We start from the raw sequence: 25,968 nt of genomic DNA, 5'->3' as shown, positions 1-25,968 counted from the left end.
CATAAAGTATCTAGGTTCAGTTCGCAATATTGATTTAATCCTGATATTTCACAGACCGCTTATGATAGGTACTTATCGATTATCTACAAAGTTTGATGTTTGCGATCTATTTGGGCGATAATGTATCAAATTAAATATGCTCAATGGCATGAGATCGCCATGTCTTAGAGCCGAGGCGGCGTGTGGTTCGATCATTCCCCGGCATTTGTTCTGTTACATACTTTGTCTAAAGGACCGTCTATCATAGTTTAAGGCTAGGGGTGAGCGTTCCTGACCACTGGTGGAGATCAAGTCCAAATCGCAGTTTGATATGTTTGCTCTGTCACCCCATCCCTGAAGTAATAGAAGATATTATATGAGTGCCCATGTCGTACTATATTTACGACACGAGAGCTTAAATGTTGGTGCGACAGCAGGGATTAAAGGATATTTAGGCAGGAGACGTACACACAGTATGTTATGGGCACGAATATGATATTCTGTTTAGAACCGAAGTCATTTAATTCAGGAAAATAAACCTAAATCTACTTTCAAACTTGGGCGGGCAACCCGCCGACGCCACATGTAGTACGCAACGTCACAGAGGTGACGTGACGTCATGAACAATGCCATGACAGTGTTATCTTACTGCAGGGCGCGGTAACGTGCCTCAATGTGGTACAGGGCTTGGTCAAATTCCTACTGACTTTGCAAGTAACGTGTGAGTAATTTCTCACTTGTCCAGATTTGTAAGATATGAACAAGATTATGTAATTGTGAAAGAATAAATCAATATGGTATTTAATGTTAATGTTTAGTTGACTGTTTATTGGGACGTGATAAATAGCAAATAAAGACAACTACAGATCTTCATTATTATCATTTTCTAATTTAATAGATACATTTTGAGCACATATGAAATGAAATCCAAGTCTTTGCAGTTTGAAACAGTAAGCAGAAATGATCTAGTAGCTCACAGACAAGTGAGATGCCATTATTTGATTGCCCGAAAACTTGAATACTTACTGATGCTGTTATTACTGTTCAACCAGACGTCAGACAGCAAAATTACAAATCAACCTCTGTGCATCCCCTCTCCACTCAAACAACTCAATCCAGTAACATTGTGTGTCTGTACTGAACTATAACAGGAAGAACTACAGGCAAACTGATTAATGAAGGACATTTATTCGGACAAAACATTCTTGCACATTCTTGAATAAATAGAAACATTCACATTAACAAACAGAAAAGATGTGCTATGAGCTCCCTGCTCATCACAGAGATAGCAAGATGGTGCACCTAAGTCTCTGGCATTCAGGTTGCCAAGTATGAGTAATGGGACATTTTGGGGCTCAGAAATATTGGGGTAAAAACACCCCCAAACTTACAGTCATTAGTAGATGCTTCAGCTTTAAAACTGAAGCTGAGCAATTTCAGTTTCTTGGTTCATGAATATGTGTTTCTTACACCTAAAAGTACAAAAAATATTGAAGTAGGATTGATCTCCCTGGTAGGTACTCCAGCATGGGATTCTGATGGGCTTGAGTTGTCTAGCACCAATTACTGATGTTCACTTGATATACAGCCAAAAAACTATATCTAATGAGACGTTTATGTGTGACAGATGACAACATTTTTATTGCCTTGATTGGCTGTTTCAGCTCTTATCTTGCCAGGCTGTTCAGCTGTACATGTCTCACTCAATAAGAAGCTCCTGATATGAAAAACAAATTGGGCCATGGGGAGAGATCTGTAAATAGCACATCTACGTAATTATAACTGTCTACTACTGAAAATGAATGGTGGGAGATAGACATGTTCTGTGAATAATATAGCTATCACTGTCTACCTTTGAAAATGGATGGTAGAGACTGTCTTTGTAGAGTTACAAATGTCTACAGTGGAGTGAGTGAGCAAGCGAGGGAGTTTTACGCCGCACTCAGCAGTATCCCAGCTACACGTGTGTGTGCGTGCGTGCGTGCGTGCGTGCGTGCGTCCGTGCGTGCGTGCGTGCGTGCGTGCGTGCGTGCGTGCGTGTGTAGCTGAGGAAGGGTTGTACTGGTAATCAAGTACAATACATTGTACCCATCAGAGGCCTTGGAAGTTGTTTGAAAACTGACAAACTTTCATTAATCAAAACTATTAATTGTCGCTATGACATGAAACAACAACCTGAAAGTTACCCCCAACTGATGTACAAAACACACATATGGGATGGCAAACATGAATCTCAGAAATGTACAGAGTTGCAGCTTTTCGAGTGAAAATAAAATGTTTCACTTCTAAATGACACCTCTCACATCAAGATCGGACACCACTTCCAATGAAGCTCACAGCAGGTGACAAAAGCAACTTGAACTGTCATGTTGAAGTGAAGGATGGTACATAGGAAAGACAAGACCATAATCTTTTGCTTTTAGAACATACTTTCTGTCATTGTTTCAAATTTGAAATAAACAAATTAGTCTCACACTAAAAGCTTCGTCAATCTTTCTGAAAATTTACCTGTTTAAAAAATGCAGTTTTTCATACCCTAATATGGAGTGTCCTCGAATGTTAATGCACAGAGTTATTGTACAGGAGAAAAAGATCTAATAGAAGTGAGACTGCAAAACATTCAATCATGGAATTCAAACATGTCACTATATGTTTCTCCTAGGCAGATCCAAGATCCCCCTCCCCACTTGGCTCTGTCAATGCCAAAAAAAGCCTTCAATCTGGTCAGAAGTGATTTTCAAATTCTGCCCATGTTTCTTAACTCATCATATGTATCAGAAGAATACCATTTCACATGTTGACTGCCTATCATGAGGATACTCATCGTATCAACTCTGGCTGAATTTGCCACTACAAGTTATCCAATAGCTACATTAGCCGTAATTTAAAACAAGTGTCACACGTTGACAAAACCTGCACAAGAAACCAATGTCTCCTGGCATTCTTTGTTACCGCAAAGAGGCAATTGCTTCTTGTGAATGTTTGCCTACATGTGAAACTTGTTTTAATATACCACTGACATGACTTCATGATAACTTGTTGTGGCAATTCAACCACAATTGATGGTTCAAGTATACTCGTGGTGGCAGTCAGGCATTCAAAAATTTTAATCCTCTTTGACAAATTTTTCATCATTTACCACTTTCACCTAAAGGTACACATACGAGTATATTCAACAGGCACTCTCATGCATTATGTTCATACACCTGTTATATACAAGCATCACTCTCTCTCATTACCGGACTGACATGAGTTACTTGACAAACATTCGCCTCTTCTTTCAAACCCTTGGTGAATCTGAACCAACCAAACGCCAAACACAATCCGACCTCCTCATATTCCACACATACTACTCAAACGAAGTTGAAGAACACCCAGTTTCCCAAATGACAACAGTTAATATGGCTTCTTGGCATTACAACACATAGCCTTCTCATGTGGGTGTGCTTCATCTTGTTCTAAGAAGTACACCCAGAAACCATTGTCAGATTCACTTAAATGAGCCAGTCTTCTTTATGGGAAAGAATTATTCCTTCACTGATTTGTCACCAATTTTAGTCTTCACTGTTGAGAACACTGGATGTCCTGTTATGTCCTCCCCTCATCGACCTCCGCCACCCTGGTTTGGGTCCGAGGATGATGCCACCATTACCAGTATCACAAATGGAACAATGTACATCCACTGAAAATAGACAAAACAGAGAGAATTGTAATCACTTGTAATAATATATTACAATGCACAAGAGGGATGACAAATATGAATCTCAGAAATGTTCAGAGCTGCTGCTAGCTCAGGAAAACAAGAGTCATCAGAAGATGACATATCCCCCTGGCCCCCACGTTTGAAAGGACAAATCATCTGACAGTTACTTATTGTGGTTTTAGACAAAGTTTTAATTATTTCCATGGAATTCATGAAAAATATAAATGTCATGTATCTGTAATCAGAAAAAGTCACCATTTCAAGATCTGCCTCATATATCTGCCAAGATCTTTTGAAAGATACGAAATGGTTTTCAAGTTGTGGACATGGAGTCTGAAACATTGCCCATGGAAACCGAGAAAATAATAAATCACAACGACCTGTAAATAGCAAAACGCACCACTTTGGGGTCTGCCACACATATCTACCAAGTTTTACTGACAGATATTAAGAAGTTTTTGAGTTGTGTTCCTGAAACGAAACACACCTCTCACTTTTGAGACTAAGTCTGCAACGTTTCCATGGAAAATGAGAAAATAACAAATCACAAAAACCTGCAAATAGCAAAAGGCACCACTTTGGGTTCCGGTTGATATATGTACCAAGTTTTGCATAAAAATATTGAACGGTTTTTGAGTTGTGCTCTGGAAACGAAGCCCATCCCTCCATTTTGAGACTAAGCCCGAAATGTTTCCATGGAAACCGAAAAAATAAGAAATCACAAATACCTGTAAATAGCAAAAGGCACCACTTTGGGTCTGTCACACATATCTACCAAGTTTTACTGACAGATATTAAGAAGTTTTTGAGTTGTGCTCCGGAAATGATACACACCTTTAACTTTTGAGACCAAGTCTGAAACATTTCCATGGACACACCTACAAAATAATAAGTCACAAAAACCTGCAAAAGGCACCACTTTAGGTTCTGACTGATATATCTACTAGGTTTAGCAGAAAAATATTGAACGGTTTTTGAGTTTTGCTCCGGAAACGAAGCAGATCCCTCCATTTTGAGACAAAGTCCGAAATGTTTCCATGGAAACCGAGAAAATAAGAAATCACAAAAACCTGTACATACCAAAAGGCACCACTTTGGGGTCTGTCACACATATCTACCAAGTTTTGCAGAAAAATATTGAATGGTTTTTGAGTTCTGCTCCTGAAATGAAGCTCACCCCACCATTAGACTAACATCAAAATGTTCCAAGGAAAAACAAAAAAAATATAAATGCCAAAACTCTGTAAATAGCAAAAGGCACAACTATAGGTTGAGATTATTATATCTATCAAGTTTGGTCTAAAAATATTGAACGGTTTCTGAGTTATGCTCCAGAAACAAAATGATTACAGAGGGACGAGGCATAGACTATATCCCCCCGCATTACATGCCAGCGGATGATAAAATGTACCACTTCTAAATGACACCTCTCCACATTAACATCTGACAGCATTTCCTCGGAAGCTCACAGCGAGAGACAAGATGAACTTTGCAACATCCAGCAACATTCCTATGGTCTGTATGTAACTGAGTTGGGACAAAATTCAGTGATCAACACCATGAGAATCATCTACATGACCGGGATACGATGACATGTGCCAACCCCATCGCAAACTTCAATCACACTTCTTCGTGCTTCAGAACACCCTAGCTCCCAAACTGTTGCTTTATTTTTATGCAGTATGCCTCATTTTGTAGGTAAATCTATTGGCTTGAAATGTGTGCAAACTTTTTAATGGGATAAATGCAGTGATCACTGTTGACCTGTAATGAACTTAGCCAGTGGACCTTGCTGGATCTTTTTCCTTTCATGGAGTGTTAATATCCCGGAATGACGTGCTGCTGATTGTATCATTCAACCACTGGCTGTTTGGTAAAATGTGACTGTGAGTCACAGCACTTAGTGATAAAAACTACCGAAACCTTTACCATTTTACTATTTCACTTTTTTACTTTTACATTAGATCTGATGACCAACACTTCCTTGTTCCTATGTAAAATAACCATACCATTCAACAGTGTCCAACTTTCCCCAACATCCCCAAAATGTGAGTCCTATGGACAATCCAAAGAGTAGATTTCTCTGTATGTGTCAAAATTGATACATAAATATTGATTTATTGCCACATACATGTTTGCATATATTAAGACCAAACACCTTCCAGAAGACACAACACTCAGGGCAAATGTTTAAATGTTGTGATATTACTATCCTCGATAGTGAAAATTCAATTTAGCTTTTAAAGTATTTTACTTTCAATTAAATGACCTCAAAACTTTCTGACTTTTTACTTCAGAGAAGCTCATCAAAATATTGAATCAGATGACCTTTCATCTCTGAGTTAACAAGGTCAGCAAAGACCACTTGGTCAACAGACAAACTTCCTACGTGGCTGTGATCTGGACAAAGTCAGGAGCCCACCTAACTTCAAACAACAAACAGGATTTACAGAGAGCAATCTCATTACTCCTTTCTTGTCAATGTAATCAACAGTACATGACAGATGAGAGTGTGTCATAATTACTGGGCGGAATTTTGTATCCTGAAGGACAGGAAGGATCTATTGATTGAAGTGTAGACTCTTTTCTAATGATAAATGTAACTGTTCTTACAAGATGTTATATGCATGTTATGCTATTCAGATTAACAGCATAATAACTCGTAATTTCTCTGATATTTGCAACAAATTTTATCAACCACATATTGGTCCAACTGCGCTAGAACTTCCAGCCTCCGGTCCTGACATGGGTGTTACCCTCTCAAGACATGTTCAATGGGTGAGAAGTCTGTACTAACAGTTGTCTATGGCAGTACAACAAAGTTACACGACTGCTGCAAGCCTGTTACAACATATGCAAGGAGTGGGCATGCATTATTATTCTGCTATTATGACATGTGTCTGCACCAAATGATCGGGTTTAGTTTTACATCACTTTCAGCAACATTCCAGCAACATCACCAGGAGACACAAGAAATGGGCTTGATACATTGTACCAACGAGCTGCACTAAGTGTAAATGTGGATTTTTAACTACGTCTTTCACAGTCTTGTGTGTTGTTCCCATTGAAGAAACGTGCAAATATCAAGCTACCAAACATCCAAACTGTGTGCTGTGCAAGTACATGCACATCCAAGCTGAGTAATGAACATTCCAGTTCACATGTTCTCATAAACAAGAACTGCAAGAATCATTGCTTTATTTTAGAGTACATCTGTTTTCATTCAAATTTATTTTCTGTAAAGTATATTTTTTGTTGTCAGTATTTAACTTTTTGACAGAAACAAGCACAGTTTCAAATAAAAATTAGTCCATGTAAACTGTGAACAACAAAGGGCTTGGCAAAAGGGGAAAGAAACATGGACCTGAGGCAGACTACATAGATCTCTTAATACAATCTTGAGTGAGTGAGTGAGTGAGTGAGTGAGTGAGTGAGTGGGTGAGTGAGTGAGTGAGTTTAGTTTTTTTGCCACACTTAGCAATGTTCCAGCCATATGACGGCACTCTGTAAATAATCGAGTCAGGACCAGACAGTCCAGTGATCAACAACATGAGCATCAATCTGCACAAATGGGAACCTGTTAGTCGCCTCTTACTACAAGCATAGTCGCCTATTATGGCCTATTCTTCGCTGGGACCTTCACGGGTCTTAATACAATATTGACATCATCCGCAGACAGAAGCAGTGAATATCTTCAGTAATCAGATATGCAGATAGTGGCTAAGTAGTCTTTGATGTGTTTCAAGAATCTTACATAATCAAATAGAAAAGGTCTATGAATCATTAGTTTAATTCCCAGCGTCTGATGTTCCCTGAACTGTAATGCATTATATCAACCTGTTAGACCTAACAAATTATCTCTATTTGTCCAAATTCTTAAAACTTTCGGAGTATAAACTTTCCAACTTTCACTTTCAGCTTATGAGCTTGTGTTCCAGAATGTCAGTGACGATCAACATCAACCAAACGATTGATTTCATCAAAAGAAATCTTTAATTGAATAACAAATGCAGCTGGCATTGATTTGAAAAGAAATCCAATTAATCATGTAATTTTAGCTTCATAGTGGAAAAATTTACACTATCTACTTCAATTATAAAGGGAAAAACCTGGACAGTTTCATCAACTCAGAGGAAATTACTGAATATTTTTGGTTATCACTGATCAATGTTATGAATACAGAAATCAATATGGAAAAAAATCTTGAAAAAAACCCTAATTCATCTTCAGATTGTGGAAGTGCCACATGATTACAGGTGTTGAAGTAAGGAGACAGCTGGGTGATTTTCTTTCTCAAACTTTAGGAAATGATCCCCTCAATACTTAATGAGATTAACTGAATTTGACACACTCACCATCATGGATACCTCAAAGCAAGTTGCATAGAAGCAAAGGCACCCCTTTCCTCAATGAACTGTACTTCATAAACCGGAAGTTGCACCACTGCAACTGCTATTCCCTTGAAATACAGTTTTTGCCGCAGCGAGGGGCAGTTAATTGAAGGTGATTTGTGTATTGTTTCATCCCAATGACTAACACTTCACAGAAAATATGTAATCGAACAATGACTCCAGCACAACAATTATATGATGTCATTAAGCATGCTCCTCAAAACTGAGATTCCAAAACACCTCTCACAATCACTCGAAGATCAAACGTGAAATACTGCTTTATTGGCTGTTTATATGAATCATATTTACCCTAGAATGATTTGTATGATTTACAAAGAAAGAAATGAATGTTCCTGTTAAAATATGTCATTGTATGCTACGTCTGAAGTGTAATTATGCTGAAAGAATCTGTACACATGGTGGCAGTTGACCACTATTATTTTGGTGTCTTTTACGCTGTACTGGTAGTTTTATGAGCACTGTCTTGATGGTTGCATGTTCAAAGGTTATGAAAATATTGAGAAACTGATCAAATTAATTTCAGAAATGGATACTGAGGGTGTAAATGAGCCAAGTGTATCATTTGATACTTCAGATTTGCCTACAAGCACACCAAGTAAGAAACGAAAGGCTTATATAAGAAGTATGTGATGTATGTGGTCATGTCTGTAAGTTCAAATACTGACTCACACTTTCCATGAAAAGTAATGGCGATTTTCAAGTTCCATTTGTGACAAGAAGTTCCAGCAGGTTTGGAACAACAGGCCACACATCAATGGCCATCATGGCATTTGACCCGGTGATTTTCTATTGAATAATCTGTTCACAACTTCTCTTTTCATCACAGTGATAGCAATGGATTGAAATACTTGCACAGATACAGAATATCTTAGATATCTGCACCGAAAAACATGAATACCTGATACGTTTGTTTTGTATTTACAATTGTGGTAAAAGTTCCTCCTTTTTCCCCATCCCAAATAGTATTGCTGTGTGTTGTAATTTATTGTGCAATCGTTATGGTTGGCACAGACAAGAAAGTACGTAAATGGTTCAGGTATGTCATGAATGTGAGTCAGAAATATTACCAATAATGAACCCAAGTTCAAATGAGCCGTTGGTGATTGCACATCAACAGCTGAGCTAATTATGACGTCACATAAGAACGGTCTTGATAATGGCCCGTCATCAAGCATTTTGCGGGCATCATCAAGTTACAGTGGCCCGCTCATTTCTGATAACGTGTGGGCGTTGTAATGATAATTCTATCCATTTTAGCTATAATGAAGTACAATATATAGGTTTGAACAACTTAGTGTTACCTCTGTTAATCTGTGGAAGAAAGAATATAGGGGGACAGAAGGAACTGTTTCTACAATTGTATCACTCAAATGAAAATACAATACAATTAACTATGCAACTTCTCGTACAAATTGTGCTGATTGTGATTTCAACTGCCAGTGCATGTGGGTAACAACAACCTTTAGAGCATACAGTGAGTGAGTGAGTGAGTTTAGTTTTACGCCGCACTCAGCAATATTCCAGCTATATGGCGGCGGTCTGTAAATAATCGAGTCTGGACCAGACAATCCAGTAATCAACAACATGAGCATCGATCTGCGCAATTGGGAACCAATGACATGTGTCAACCAAGTCAGCAAGCCTGACCACCCGATCCCGTTAGTCGCCTCTTACGACAAGCTGAGTCGCCTTTTATGGCAAGCATGAGAGCATACAGTGCCTATTTAACAACATTACAGACAATTATGATATACCTATCAAAGAGAAATGGCAACTGATTAAAGGATAGCTAAACTAATCAATTTTGCCACCTCGATGAGAACAAATCTTTACAAATTAGAACAATGGCACATGGAAATTCATGCTACAAAACATTCCTACCCCAGCATTACCACTTCTTAGACTTTACATTTATTTCAAAGTATCATGTAACATTTCTATCATTAAAAACCAGCTATGGAATGCCTTAGCTTTTAGACTACGCTTGCACTTGTTAAAAACCAATTTGAAATGGCAACACTGTTTTCTAAAAATAACCTGTACACTGAGGAAATGGTAGTTGCAATGGTGTTGCAATGGTGCAACTTCTGGTTTATAACATACAGGGGTTCCCTATGGTAACTGTTTTCTCAGTGACGCCAATACAGGCATTTGGAAAAATACATGCTAACTTGTGTTCTAAAGCAAATTAAATTTTCAAAAATAATATTTACCATGACATGGACATCACTGACTGAAGGTTTGATATAAAAGACATTTTGCACCACATTGTCGTAAATCTATAAACCTTTCTGTCACAAGCTAATTATCAATTTATTACCAACTACTCCAAAGAAGTGAAAGAGCACTTGATTCCTTTACATAACTACAGTTAATCTTGCATGTGACTGTTCTAGAAGCCAGTAACAAGTCCAAATTACTGGTTATGTTGTTTTCTTAAATCTACAACAAACTGAGGAAAATAATAAGGGATCACATGAAAGGACAAGTGTTCCTTTACTTTCTTCCAGTTTTCTTCACAAGCTACGTGTGTCTAAACTTGTGAGGAAACTTTTTTCCAGGTTTCCTCACAAGTTTAGACACACGTAGCCTGTGAAGAAAACTGGAGAAAAGTAAGTAAAAGTAAAAAAGTCACACTTGTCCTTTCATGTGATCCCTTATTTTTTTCCCTCAGTATATATATACATGTATTTTTATTATACTGGCAGATAGTTATTCAAAATATCATGTTAATTCTGCCAAAGAGGTAAGTGTGTTTGTCTCAGTTCCTGATTTCAGTCCTCTATTCATTATTTCATTAAACTGTCTCACATACCCATCTAAACCTCAGTCAGATTTTCCTTCATACACAGAGAGAAGCTAAGTGGCAGAGTGAGTTTAGTTTTATGCTACACTCAGCAATATTCCAGCTACACGGTGGCAGTCAGAGAGAAGGTAATTAAATTGATTGGATCACCTCTTAGTCAGTCTATGACGATAATACTACAGACCAGAAAGTCAACAGGATATATCTGTTTGTATTAATGTGTGGTGATTTGTGAGAAAGCTTTTGGCCAAACTGGTCAAGAAGTCAGTCAGAATCTTTAATGCAGTGTGCTTCTGGTGAAACAAGGGCACAGTGAAATTACAAGATTAGTCTTGTTCCAAATCCTTGAGAGACACGACACCAGTTAGCAAATTTTGTGACTGTGACCTTTGAGAACTGTTCCAGTTAAATCACATAGCTCAGACAAACTTCAGTGACAGATTTATACCTATGACCAAATGGTTTGGACACCTTAGCGGCATAATGGACAGACCGTCACCTCAGACAGGGGAGGTATCGGTTTCATCCCCAATCCATGCTATACGAAAGATGTGAGAAGATAGTCTGACAGTAGGAAATAGTGAAAAGGTCATGGTATTAAGTGCCTTGCTCAAACAAGTATCTCCTGTCCAACAGTTAAACAAATGTTATATTTATGATTACAATTTCTTACTGAAGTCCATAAAGTCTAGTATTTTGTTGTGTTGAGTCACATGCGGGATTCGAACCCACACCTACAGAGTCAGGCACATGATTACCAGCCAACAAAGTCAGCAACCAAAACTGCTAAGCCACCATAGCTTCCATAAAAATAGAAGTCGGACAACTGGTAGTCTTGCTAGACAAATGAGCTGGTGATCTCTTTTGTAATATACACTTGTACCACTGAGTACTGCCTATTATAGAAACAGACATGTTTTTACTTTTTCTTGTGCGAGAAACCGCTAAAGGCAATTCAACAGTGAAAACAGCCTTCAACAAATCTGTATTAATGTACCAAGTGGGTGTAACATATAGTCATGTCATTATACTACTTTCAATAACACTACTTTCAATAAAATCATGAACAGCCTGTCTTTGTTTCAGTATTTATGATCCATTCCATTAACATAGTGACAGTATTCCGCACAATAATCAGTAAATTCCATTTATGTTGGAACCAATGGAGATCAGTGGTATTTACAGCAACACTGAAAACTCTAAGACTATTTGAGTCTTAAATCGATAATAACGGTCACAGAATAAACACCTTAATTGCCATAATTTGACGTAAACTGAATCATGAACACTGTCACTGGAAAACTGTCAATACATTGCAGCAGACAGCACCCCATTATGAGATAGCTCAGTATGTAAGTGACTTGTCACAATGCTTTAAACATTACATGCCTTGTCACGCCAAATGCAGTAATCTCGTCTGTATTTCTATTTTTGAAACATATCACCAAAACCAAGGAGAATAACAAGCAGAGGAGTTTTGTCTGTGCTGCAGTTCAGTTGCAGTAAGAAGTGTCATTCTAATAATGATGAATGTCATTATGTACAAAATCAACAGTGCCGCCCTGGAGAAAAGGCAAAACATAAGAAAAGATAATACTGAGGGAAATTTTGGTCACATCATAAAAGACCTAAAACAAAACAAAACATGGCATCACAACATATTACGTTTCAACATGCACTAAGATAATAAAGAAATAAATATGTAAACATGTCAGTGCAGCTGTTTTCCAGACAGTATTTACTAAATCATTAATAAGTGTTTCCGCTTTGCAGCTCCCATGAAAAGCAACAGTTAAAAGCATCAACAAAACTTGCTGTGAGTATTGCAAGTCTGTGTAAAAATACTAATATGAAACAAGAAACTAAATTTCCACGATGTTTCTAAATCAGCTACAATACATATATTTTAGGACTTTGTTGCAATGTACATTATGTGGAACAGATTTTAACTTTATAAAGTTTAAAACTGAGTTTTAATATACCCTCTTAGGTTTGTTTACAGTTTAATGTTGCACTCAGCAATATTCCAATTCAAGATTGAGGGATCTGTACACATATATCATAAGTGAAACTAGAGGGGGTGCAGGGGTGCGCTAGGTACCTAACCTTTTGTCCTGAAATTCTGTTAAATGACCATTGAAGCTTGAGTGAAATTATTCTTCTTTTCTCAATAGTGTGCACCTCCCTTTCTCAAAAAGCTGTATCGTCACCCTGAATATTCAAGTCTGATCCAGACAATCCACTTGATTGACCTGACGAGCATTGATCTGTGTAACTGGGATACAATGACATGCATCAAACAGTATGCGAGTCTAACCATCAGATGCAGCCAGTCACAAGAACATTAGCATCTCACTCAAAATAACAACACCCAAATTCAACAAAATACCCACCTTTTCAAAACAAAATCATGACGAGATCATTTGAGCTCACAAATAACAAACTGAATTCATGAATGGACACAGTTCGAATACATTGTAGTAGCCCAAGTATATATTTCTGAAGTTTGACAAAGATGTTACTTTAAATCCATGATGAAACCAATGGATTACTTATGAACTTAAGGGGGAGGTAGCCAATTGGTTAAACTATTCGTACACCATGCATAAGACCTCGGTTCGATTCCACACATGGGCATAATGTGTGAAGCCCATTTCTGGTGTCCGCCGCTGTGACATGGCTAGAACATGCTGACACCATGCATAAAACTAAACTCACTCACTATGAACTTGTATGTAGAGATGGCATCAAATATCTAGATATTGCCATGCTGAGTAGGATATATCAACACCATTTTAATAGGTAAGCAGAGGGACACAACCCATATTTTTTTACACTTTTCAAGGTCAGGTTGGGTAAACAGAGGCACTACATTTTGCACTTTCAGTCTGTATATCAAATCGAAAAAGTGAGCTTTCTTGACATACAGATAAACTCACCAGTGGTTTATTTTGAGGCAAGGGGATTTACCTATTTTGATTAAAAAGCAACACACAATGTCCAGTTACATCTGCTTGTTAAGACATGGTAAACCTCTGTATACTCCTTTCACAAGAATCAAATATGACAGCATCCATGCAGTGAAATTACAAGAAACTACATGAAACGTTAGCTGCTCACCTCTAGAAAAAATGGGCATCTCTGCAATAAATCAAAATTAAAACCCTACTAGGTGGCGCTCTACAGATGTTGACAGCTTGTTATCAGACACAGAATGATGAAACACGAAAATTTATGGCAATAAGCAACAATCTGTATTGATATGCGAGATACTTCAAGTCACAGATAGAGATATTAAGGGAATACCATGGCTTAATTAAAGTCATCTGAAACACATGTATCCTCTCACTGAGCTCATTTGATTAGGAAACTGAACTTGTACTGAACTTGCACAGATGCCAGCTTTCAGAATATTCCAAAAGCCGTTTTGATGCTAAGTACCAGTTGTCAATGAGTAGTGTGACTTTCAAAGCTTGTCAGTGAATAAATGATGTTAAAATCTGAAAAGTGGTTTTCTTACAACAGAAAAAATAAAAAATCGATGAAACTGTCACCTGTAGATAAGGTTGCTTTAGGGGGTCGTCAAAATTGGGCTTATTTGCGGTCATATATGACACTTGAAAGAAAGAAAACATCATGCAGTAGAGTGCATCCACCTGATGCTCAAAAAGCAAGAAACAGAATTTATTTTCTAGTTTGTATGAAAAAGCAAGATCATGTTACAGAGCAGTGCATCAGCCATGTTGCGTTTATCGTAAGACATTAACGTGAAGGAGTCAGTGAGTGATCTGGGTTGAACAATACAAGCAAGGGTCCAATGACAACAAATTATACATAAAGTGAGTTGGTTTTTACGCCACTTTTAGCAATATTCCAGCAATTTTACTGAGGAGAACACCAGAATTGGGCTTCATTCATTGTACCCATGTGGGCAATCGAATATGGGTCTTCAGCGTGACTATGGAATGCTCTAACCACACGGCTACCTCACTGCCCTCAAATCATACCAAAGAACACAACTCTGTACTGAAGTACCTGAGATAACATTGAAACCTGTATCAAACATGAGTCAATAAATGAGTTTGACTACAGTAATTAGATGTGAGTGAGTGAGCGAGTGTGTGAGTGAGTGAGTGTGAAAGTGAGATTGGGTGTAAGAATTGGCTGCTCACAGTAAGATTCTAGCAATATCACAACTGGGAGCACCAGAAACTGGTATCACAGCTTGTACCCATGTGAGGCATCAAACTCCGGGTTTTTGCTATGACAAGCAAAGGCTTTGAGCCCTAGGCTAACTGACCACCATCAAGACAAGAATCTTCCATGAATGTCTCCTTGTCACCAGACTAATTAATTATGAGGTATTACAATATGTAATATATATATGTTTGCTTTAAAAGTGTTATAAAACACCAAGTTTGGTCCTATTGCACTAAAACGATCCAATAATTATTCCTGCTATGACAAAAACTGTGATTCAACACCTTATGTTCACTCCTATGATATGTCCTCACAGTATTCAATACGTCAGTTGCCATGTAGAACTTGCTGACGGTTTGATAAGGGAGGAGATACATTATAAGACATCAATCAAACTGCATGATAAATGTAACATCTGGCTCCAGAAAAGTCATAATTATTTCATGTTATGAACCATCAAACCGCAAAGACAACTGACTTCCGTTTGCATATGTTTATAATGGATGCAGCAAAATGAGCAGAATACACACTGGTACTGTGGAGAGGGGTTCGCAAAAAGTAACATGTATCCTGTCCCTGTTGACAGTGATCTAGATAACTTGCTTACAATACAGTAGGAATATAATAGAGCTTGTAGAAGCAATTTTCTTCATTACAGAGCATTCTGATGCTTTCTTTTAATTTCACAATTTGCCATCATGGCAAAAACACAACTCACTCACTCATCAGGCAATCCACACAAAAACTGAAAGTTTATGTAGCAATTTCAAGTTTGTTATCCAGCAGATGATAACCTATTATCACCAACACAGAGTCTTCCTATTTCAATATCTTCCTATATCTGTATTTTAGGAAGGCGGCACATCTTATTAACAAACCTCTAATTACTATAAAGACTCGACTGTTCGTGGATCATGTCATCCCTTCAAGCTCTAAATATGATGACAGACACTCCACTGCACACAAACATGCCTGTCCAGGTTTACAGAAAATGAGTGAATGAGGTTTTACTCCACCTTCAGCAATATTCCAGCACTATCGCTGCTGCAGATAATGAAATGGGTTACCATGTTTAAGACAAACTGTTTGGGATGTCAAATCCTTTCTTGTATACACAATGTTAATGGGCTATTCCTTGCCCCTTCATCAGGTCTACCACGTTCGAGACAAAATTCTATGAATGTCAACTTCTCCGTTCTTGTATACACAATGTCTTTGGGCTATTCCTTGTCCCTTCATCAGACTACCATGTTCAAGACAAAATGTTATGGATGTCAACTTCTCCTTTCTCTTATACCCAATGCTTCAGGGCTATTCCTTGCCCCTTCATCAGGCTACCATGTTGTTACTGAGTATCTTTAATGCTGCTTCCATCAATATCACATAAGAAAGATGACAAGGGATGCAAGAAATAGGCTTTACGCGGTGTGCTAGTGTGGAACTGAACCCAGGTGATTGCTCCAGACACATGGTTAGCCCAGTGCTCCTCCCAAACTTACAACATATTTATTTGCTTTATGGATTGCTTGAAGGAACATACCTGTCAGCTGGTGGAGAAAACAAGTAACAACAAGAAACAGATCCAACTGATTTGTAGTTTTCTCCATCACTTCGGGTTACTGGTATAAAACAGTAAAAATGTTTTACTGTGGAAGAGCCTGCAAAAGAGCTCTGAGCAAGAACAGTTTGGATTTTGGAGAGTTATATCTTATACCTCCAGCAAACCATTAATGCCTTGCAATCAAATGACCTTCTTAAATCATGCAGTTGCGTGATAGGTTTGACAGGTAGTTGCCAGTGAACCTAAAGTCTGCATTCTGTGTATTGAATAACAACACCTAGTTAAATTATCACCATATAAACACAGAGTTTGTTTCTATTAATACATTGATACAAACTAGTTGGACAATATTTTTTCGTGCCATATGGCATCAGCTTGAGATAAAAAGAGGAGAGTTCATTCAGAATTTCTTCAACAAAGCTTACAGTGGGCAAATCAGTAAAACAGGTGAAAACAAAGTGTGAACTAATAGTCTTGAAAAGCTTTTCTTGGGAAAAATAGAACAATGGGAATGATGTCACTAGGACAATAAACAATACTTCTGTACAGTCTATTCTTCTGCATTGCCAGTTTTGAAAAGAACATTTACGAGATTGGATATTTATCATTAAAAAAGCAGAGGATATTCCATTTTGTGAGTATACCACTAGCCAATGCCAAGTTGTAAGAGAAAAAGTAATATGTCTCCACAGCGATAATACATTTCCAAAAGAATGGAATAATTTGTTATAATTTCTCTTCATCATCTGTTTCTTTCCTCCCTGGCTTCATCATTTGTATTTTGTCAATCTTGTAAATCCACTATCCCCTACTTTTTTTTAATGGTATATATCAAATACTCTCCATGCAAAGAACCACAGGACAGCACATTTTTTTCAATTTTGTGTCACGCTGGAAGAACTTTCAAAACAGACATTTTATGATGGCTATAAATTCCTTTCTTATAATTAAATTTTCTGAAAAGGTATTTAAGTGCTTTTGTGTACAACGGGTATCATAAATTATAAACATCAGGATTCAGGAACTCTACAATCTGACAAGCAGTAACGAGGGGTTGTCAAATATTTCCAACAGCGAACATGAAGAATCAATCGGATGTGGGGAGTGTCGAATAGATAGATAGCTGTGCCCAGCCAGAACAGGCAATCCGATCACGCTCCTCCGTGTATAAAAGCTTAATGCGCAATATCAGCATCTTATAACTTGTGCCGTTAGTCTACCCACCTGGAGGGATGAACTGGAACTATTTGTGTGACTTGCGTTTGTGAGTGGATTAAGCAGCAGGACGTATAGCTGAATGGTTGGAAACTGATGACTTCTTCAACAAACGACATGAGGCTTGAAACGACTTAATCTTGAAAGCAGTGAGGTAGAAGAGATATTGGTGCCAAAGTTCTCAAGCAGTTCATGGCATCACAGATGACAAATGGGATTTAACTAGATTAAGGTAAATATGTCACATATAATCCTTTTGTCATAATTATTAGGAAAATCCTTACAGAACAAAGCAAACATGTTAAAGAATAACATCAATTTTCCGAGTGCTGTCAGCATCTGAATATGCCTATTAAAACAGAACAGATTTGTAAACTTGATTGAACTTATTGTTCTGTAGTCAGATTACTATCAAAATTGAAAACTGTGTTGCCGGCTTCCATATTGTCTGATATATATTTCTTAAAATATTAGACTGGATGAAACGCACCAAAAATCTAGATCCTACATGAATGTTAAAAATGTCTTTGTTTAAATGAATTTTTTCCTGATCAAAAAACACAAAAATTAGCAATGTTTCAGGACAATAAACAAATTATTTAGACCCAAAAACTTCATTATGTGAAATCAAAAGGATGGTCACATATTACTCCCCGGATTGGGGAATCAATATACTGTATTCATTCCTGTTTTTCAGAGTTCACTTATACCATGGTATTTTTTTTTTCTCTCAGATGCAAAGCACTATTGTTTCCTTTGAATAGATCATGCCATGTCAAGCAAACAATTAGTGCCGTAATATCCCAAGAGTTCAATGTCATTATTGACTTGTTCTGCTGATCTCTGAGGACGAGCAGTCTTTGCAATTAACTCAGACTTCAGACTCGAGTCTGATTTTATGTATGATTTACCAATTTTCAATCAATATCATGAATATCAGGACTGAACCAACATGCATACTTAACATGGACCTGTGATTTGACTAGAAAATCTTTGAGAATCAGAATCAGAATTCTGACATGTTGGCGGCAGTGGCACAAGGCTATAACAGGTTTTGAAACTGTGTCTGCTGTAAGGACAAAAGTGAAAATCAGACAAAACTAAACATTTTCTTGTGACTACAACTTTTACCATTGTGCAGATGGAAATTCTGTAGTGGAGATATTTTAGTAGACACGCTAAAATAAAAATGACCATGCATATCGAAAGAAAAATCCAGTAACAGGGATGGATTTCGAGCATGCACAACCTGAAACTGCAAAGTAAAATCTAATAATACTGCCAGCCTGCAGCAAGTACGTGTCAATATTTTGCTGTTCAAAGAACACAGATTTCAGATAGGAAATATAACCATGAGGAACTTGCCTAGAGCGACTTTAGTGATAACACAATGATTGAATGTTCAGGCTACGAAATATTATAACAGGATATAATATAATCCTATCAGACCCAGAATCATTTAGTTCATTCCAGTTGTTTCATAATAATGATCTAAATGATGAATTCATGATTGTTAATTGTTTTTCAAAACCATTCATGAGGAATATATTCATAAATAACAATACAATAAATTTTGTAACAGATGGTATGAAATGAAAATTTGCATGTTAATGTTAAACAGACAATGACAAGTGGCTAACTTATACCAGGAGTAAAGTTTTTAACCACCACCCACTGCATTTATCATCTCCTGTCAAGGATTTCATTGGGTCTTTTTATCGCATAGCTATCAGTGTGATATGAGGCATCTTGCATGTGTGATAAAAAGGATATTTTATGGCATATTTCATATCAACCACCATATTTATCTAACCCTTGTATCATCCATCAGTCCTCAGGCTGATATGGGGGGTCCCAGGTGATATGTGTGAGCTTTGAAAACTGAGATAACCTTTTAGTTTGGCTATTCATAGCACTAAAAACTTGACAAATTCAGCCAGTGATTATCAACAGGCCACATGAAAGAATAAAACTGTTTTCATTAAAGGGTTTAGTGAGAATGCTCTGTGTTTTTTTACATCTGGAGTATCTGTTCAACTTTTTCTCTTATTTTCTCTTATTTAACATCTCTTGAACAGAATTTCAGACACATCACAGAGTGCTGGCTTGATATGGAATAAAAGTAAAAAATGATGGGGTCTTTAACGTCTAGTACTTTGTGAAAACCAACAAGCATGGGTCTACTGTCTCAGATCGTTACTACTTTGTGAATGAGTGAGTGAGTGGTGGAACTGCCATTACATGGTTACAAATGTCTACTGTGGAGTGAGTGAGTGAGTTTAGTTTACGCCACACTCAGCAATATTCCTGCCATATGGCAGCTGTCTGTAAATAATCCAGTCTGGACCAGAAAATCCAGTGATCAACAGTATGAACACTGACCTGTGCAATGGGGAACCAATGACATGAGTCAATAAAGTCAGTGAGCCTATCTACATGATCCCACTTACAATAAGCATTGTTGTTGTTTATTGTTGTTGTTGCTGAAGGCCACGTATCCTACCCCAGACCTTCACGGGTCCTACTTTTGTGAAACCCACAAACAAGGGCATGATGTTGACAAACATGAAACGTAATCAAGGTGAATGTCAGATCTGAACATATCTATGAATAATTTAACCATGCCATTTCATTTCAAGATACTCTTATGATCTTCACTGATGCCCCCCAGTCAGCTCTAAATATGTTAATTAAACCATCTTTCAGAACATCCCTTATCATCCCAAAGCAGAAGTTGGACCTAATTCAGACTCAAGGGCTGCATTGATACAATTAAACTCATGAAACTTAATTGGTGTGTTCGTATCTAAATATGTCAAAAGTTAAACACATCTGCAGACAGAGACAAAGTGGAAGGGCGATAATACGGAACTGTTTCTGATACTTTAAATGATTAATTAACTTCACAAGATGAATGAGATTTTTATTAGAGTGTAACAGGAGGTGGAACTTAATGATTCCTTGTCTCTGTTTCAACATTGAAATCAAGGGTTTGATTATCTGTAAAATCAAAGGCTGTAACACTAAACACTGAAGATACCTCTCTATTTCAAACAGTCAATTGTATTTATCAGTTTGTGTTTTCCACCCCAACCATACATATAAATGTATGTATTTTCAAGTGTTTCTTATTTTTTATAACTAATACATTTGTGTGAAAGCAGTTAGGCTAATTAATAAAAGTGAAATGTTTCACTGGCATCGGTGTGTCACTTGTATTTGTGCTGTAACAATTATATACTGCCATTTAAAAACAACAATTTTGACTTTGACACATCCTGATCATCAATTTGTCCACTATAAGAATGAGTGTCTGTAAGAACGAGGAAGACTGAGTCTACAACTCATCAACACGTACTAAGCTTTTAAAGCTGTATTTCTGGGACAAATTAATAAAAATGCGTTCCTCCCTCCTCATGTCTTTTTTTTTTTTTCAAAAATTACAAAAAAGGTCCTACCACCCTCATCACTTTTGAAAAAATGTTCCCGACAAACATTTAATTTTATGTTTGTTTTTTTTCATGGAACAAGGTTATTTGCTTGTTGTACACAACCAAGATTAGACTACTGCTCACAAACCCCATACTCTGGCAGGCATACTGTTTCAAGCTCCACTAGCCTACTCACTGCGTATGCGTTATGGGCGCAGTGCACCATAGCTCATGAAACCACTTTTTCCACATTTGGGTGGGTGGGGGAAATATGTGAATCTTTTCAGTTCCGATTCACAGGCTTTTTTTACATCACGTTTTTATTCAACTTTTTAGGTTGAATTGGCATTTCTGATGATTTGTTTTGGTAAGTGCATACTGAAAGGTATCAGAATCTACAAAGTTGTGTTTTACGCTGCATGTGACCTATAACTGAGAATCTTTTAAAAAGAACATTTTCTAAAATCCTTGTCATGTTCCTGAATTTTGGACAGCGAGTACAATATTATCAAAGATATAATATGACAAATATCCTGGAACCACCCACCATCAGAAAATTGTTTAGACTTTTATTTGATCAACAAAATTCTAAAATAGCTATCCAATAAATGTACACATACACTTCTCAATAAATTTGAATGAATACAATTCAGAGGAATCATTTTGATTGTTCTTGTTTAGTTATAGTTAATTAGCAAAAGAAATTTGCGCTATTGTTGGAGGTGAGTTAGAAGATTAGTGGTTCTATGGTTCAGTGGCTGAGGGGTTGAATGGCGGAATGAGTGAACAGGCATCACATACTGATAGTGTCCTCATCAGAACTTAAAGCATACAGGCACATCCAGGCATACAGCAAGTATCAGGTATTTGGCCTACTCCATCTGACTTCCCTTCAGCAACAATACACAAGAAAAATTCTTCAAATTCCACATCCATGATCAACCTCTTTCCTTCTAGCTATGATGTATACAATTCCTCCAAGAATATGAAATGAATCCAAATATCTTACCCCTTTCTGCATTATATTGTCAAAAGTTTATTCAGGAGGAAACGCTTTATAATTTCTGACTGAAGGTTATAGTAGGAGGCCAGCAGAGCATCTGTTCATGGCAGTGATAATCAGACGACCTTAAGAATAACAGTCTCACTTGATCTGGGCCAGGTGGCCACTGTAACAATAAACAATTGTATTTTCACCACAAATAACAGTTTCAAGCATACAAGCTTTGTTCTGTGACAGAATCCAGACATCACTGGTTAAATTCCTTCTTCCTTCAAACAAATAAAATCAGCATTTGGTATGAAATTTGACAGTGTAAATTATGCCACAACAGTTGTCACTGAAAGTTAGTCATGGTGCACTCATCTGTAGGCAACATTCTGATAGAGGGCTAGGTGATGTAAAACATGGCGGGATTATTGTCTTCTTGCTTTTTCATGTTTCTTGTTAAGATGGACAGCAAAATGTCTTTGTACAATGTGGTTACTATGCTTATTTTTATGAAATTGAAACATCTATTTAGAAACATTTGCAGTACAAGAGATCATGATGATCTTGCAGCAACAGTAAAGATGGGGATTTATAATGATGATGTTGATTGTCTTAGTTTAGAGTAAGTTTACTTTCAGCAATGTCATGGCAGGAGACATCAGAAGGTTAGAGTGAGTGAGTGAGTTTAGATTTACGCTGCACTCTGCAATATGCCAGCTATATGGTGACGGTCAGTAAATAATTGAGTCTGGACAGATAATCCATTGATCAACAACATGAGCATCGATGTGTGCAACTGGGAACCGATGACATGTGTCAACCATGTCAGTGAGCCTGACCACCCAATCCAGTTAGCTGCCTGTTATGACAAGCATAGTCGCCTTTCATGGCAAGCATGTGTTGCTGAAGGCCTATTCTACCCTGGACCTTCACGGGTCTACTTATGTTAGAGAATGATGATGATGCTTATGGTGATAATGACAGCTCAAACAATCCGGAATCAAACTTTCCAGCAAACCCATCCAAATCTACAAGTTTTGGAATATTGAACGTTAGATATATAGCAAATATATTTTAATTAAAAGACTAACATACTCTGACTGCCCAGGCTTTACTCCTTTTTCATTACTGTTTAAAGCAAGCTGAAATCCTTTCCATTCTCTTCACATACAAATACATATACAAAAATAAGGGATCACATGACAGCACAATTGTTCCTTTATTTTAAGCTGTGCAATACATGTGATCCCTTATTTTTGTCCCTCAGTATATATACAGTTACTACATGCACTCTGACATGTACGGGTTGGTGGTGGTGGAGGACAGGTTTGTGGAATGGGATAGGATTTGGTATTGGACTGTCTCAGACTCTGAGCATATAGCAACCATGCCTAAAAATGACTAGCCACTAAAAACGTTGAAACGTAAAAACAATATTTAAAAAATCAGACTGTGTCAAAGGCCTCCCCTACACAGTTGACATATTTTGGTGATAATGATAATGAAGCACTCATAAAATGTGACCCAAAAAATCAACATAGAGCGTAGCCAATTCAGCTACAAAGAGAAAGATCTCACTTTCAGTAAGAGATATCATTGCCGCCCGTGTAAAAAAAAAACAAAACATAAAAATAAAGTGTTTCTTTAAACATGGTGTAGAATCCTGGATTGAAGATTACTTCCCAGTTTGATGACAATCTAATGAGTGAGTTTAATTTCACGCAGCACTTGCAATATTCCCGCTAGAAGGCAGCAATGGAGTATGGGTCAACCAAGTAAACGAGTCTGACTACCAGATCCTGTTCACTGCCACATATGACAAGCATGGGTTACTGTAGAGCAATGCTAACTTGGATCTTCATGAGTAACAGTCTAATGTGGAATGCAAAATGATGACAAATACGTTCTCATTAAAGGACAAAAACGACTTATAGATGGAGAAGAAAATAACACCTTCCCTTTCATCATTAATGACAGCAGTTCTGTCAGTCTAAAGTTTCATCTGAGGTTATGAAAGCTGTTGCCTTGTTGCATTGTGCAATGTTTTTGATGCACTATTTTCAAGCTGGAGTGACTACAACCTGCTGATGTGAGATATATATGGAAGAATTGTTGTGATAAGCAGTGGGTAACATTAACAACAGGTAATGGAAGCACACTGCACAGAGATAACTGGGTGATTGCAGGTGTACAATAGAAACACAAATAGCATGGAGGTAATAACAGCAGGGACCCTTTCACAAACTTCTCATAACCTTCAGATCTCGTAACTTTTCTCGTAGCATCCATAGCTCCTATGTTACAGTAGAGGAGGTACGATGGCTAAATTATGAAAAAAAAACCTTACGAGAGTTTGGTGCAACTGGGGCTAGAAGTACAGTAACAACTGAAGGATAGGCGGTATAATAAAACTGAATGAATTTGGACTACAGGAAACACTTCTTGGTACATAGCTTGGAGTTCCTTATAAACAAACACATTTATCCAAATGTTCTGAAACAAATGTTGAACTCATTCACAAGTCTAAAATGACCATTTCTTATTTAATCAGCCAGACACTTTCACTTTATGCAGTTAATGACTTCCTGGTTTTGGTTGGAAATGTCTCTAAAATATCGGAAATGTCTCACAATTCAGCACAGAAAATCAATGGGCCCTACTTAGTGCAGCCATCACAGTGACAAGACAAGATGTTACAAGCTAAGCACTATTAACTTTGAATTAATGCTGTGTTGCAAACAGCAGGATTAGACAAAATGGGGTCAATACCATGAACTAAGCCATCTTACAAGTTGAAGTCTGTATAAAATGATCATTTGCAATGCAATATGAGGTATGGTATTGGTAATTATTCACTATTCAGCCAGATATGGTCAAAAGCTTAGACAATGAAAACTTGACCATTACAGATAAAAAAATGTATTTATTTATTTTTGATAACTCTTTCCGATATTAAGTGCAGATTCAATGCAAAGTACAGTCTAAGTAAACTTAGCCCCAGAGTAATTTGTTACACTCCTACACTGGGTCTAACGAAACCTAGGAGGAGGTTAAGTCAGTTAACCTTTGAGATTGGCCAATCAGAGCACAGCTTACCAAATTGCAAAAGTGGACATTCCCACATACTGTTTGAACTTTTACTCATGCACAGGTTTGTGCCCGAACAATTCCGAATGCTATTTTCCCTACGATCACTTCCTGGCAATGCACATGGAGCATGCCACAACAGAGAATACACAGTTGCTGAAAATAGTGATTTTGTCAACATTCAAGAATGTTAGCTTGCAGAAATATTAGCTAATGGTAACCATGTCAACAGAAACCAAAAAGCGTTTACACTGCAGATCAAATATCAGTGATTTTCGTTTGTTGAGAGATCATTGTCAGCGACCAGTGTATTTTGTAATTCCCACCAAACCCTAAACAGCAGCCATTGACTGATTGGTTAAATCCGTTTAGTGGTCTCACATTTCATTGGAGGGTCATAGGTCACTCAAAGGTTACCTGACGCGACCATCTACTAGGTCTTGTTAGACCCAGTGTAGCAGTGTAGGAATATAACGAATAACAGTGGGGATAAGTTTACTTAGACTGATACGAAGTAGACAGTTTAACATAGGTACACGTGGTACACACATTGTTTCATAGTGATAACCCACTGAGATATAAT

General features: G+C 37.4%; 1 protein-coding gene across 1 annotated transcript in view; it reads right to left on the bottom strand.

Annotated features, from left to right (window-relative positions):
* Nucleotides 1-1,151: 1,151 nt before the first annotated feature.
* The window catches only part of LOC137261914 (ER membrane protein complex subunit 10-like), a 53,215-nt gene continuing 28,398 nt past the window's right edge, over nucleotides 1,152-25,968 (bottom strand). Inside the window, exon 7 of the mRNA XM_067799732.1 lies at nucleotides 1,152-3,661. Coding sequence (XP_067655833.1) covers nucleotides 3,581-3,661 — 81 coding nt within the window. The 3' untranslated portion in view covers nucleotides 1,152-3,580. The remainder of the gene's footprint in view (nucleotides 3,662-25,968) is intronic.

This window comes from Haliotis asinina, chromosome 14 (assembly GCF_037392515.1).
Source record: "Haliotis asinina isolate JCU_RB_2024 chromosome 14, JCU_Hal_asi_v2, whole genome shotgun sequence".
Classification (NCBI taxonomy): Eukaryota; Metazoa; Mollusca; class Gastropoda; order Lepetellida; family Haliotidae; genus Haliotis; species Haliotis asinina.
Note: the sequence above shows the minus strand (reverse complement) of the source record. Positions and strands in the feature narration are given on the sequence as shown.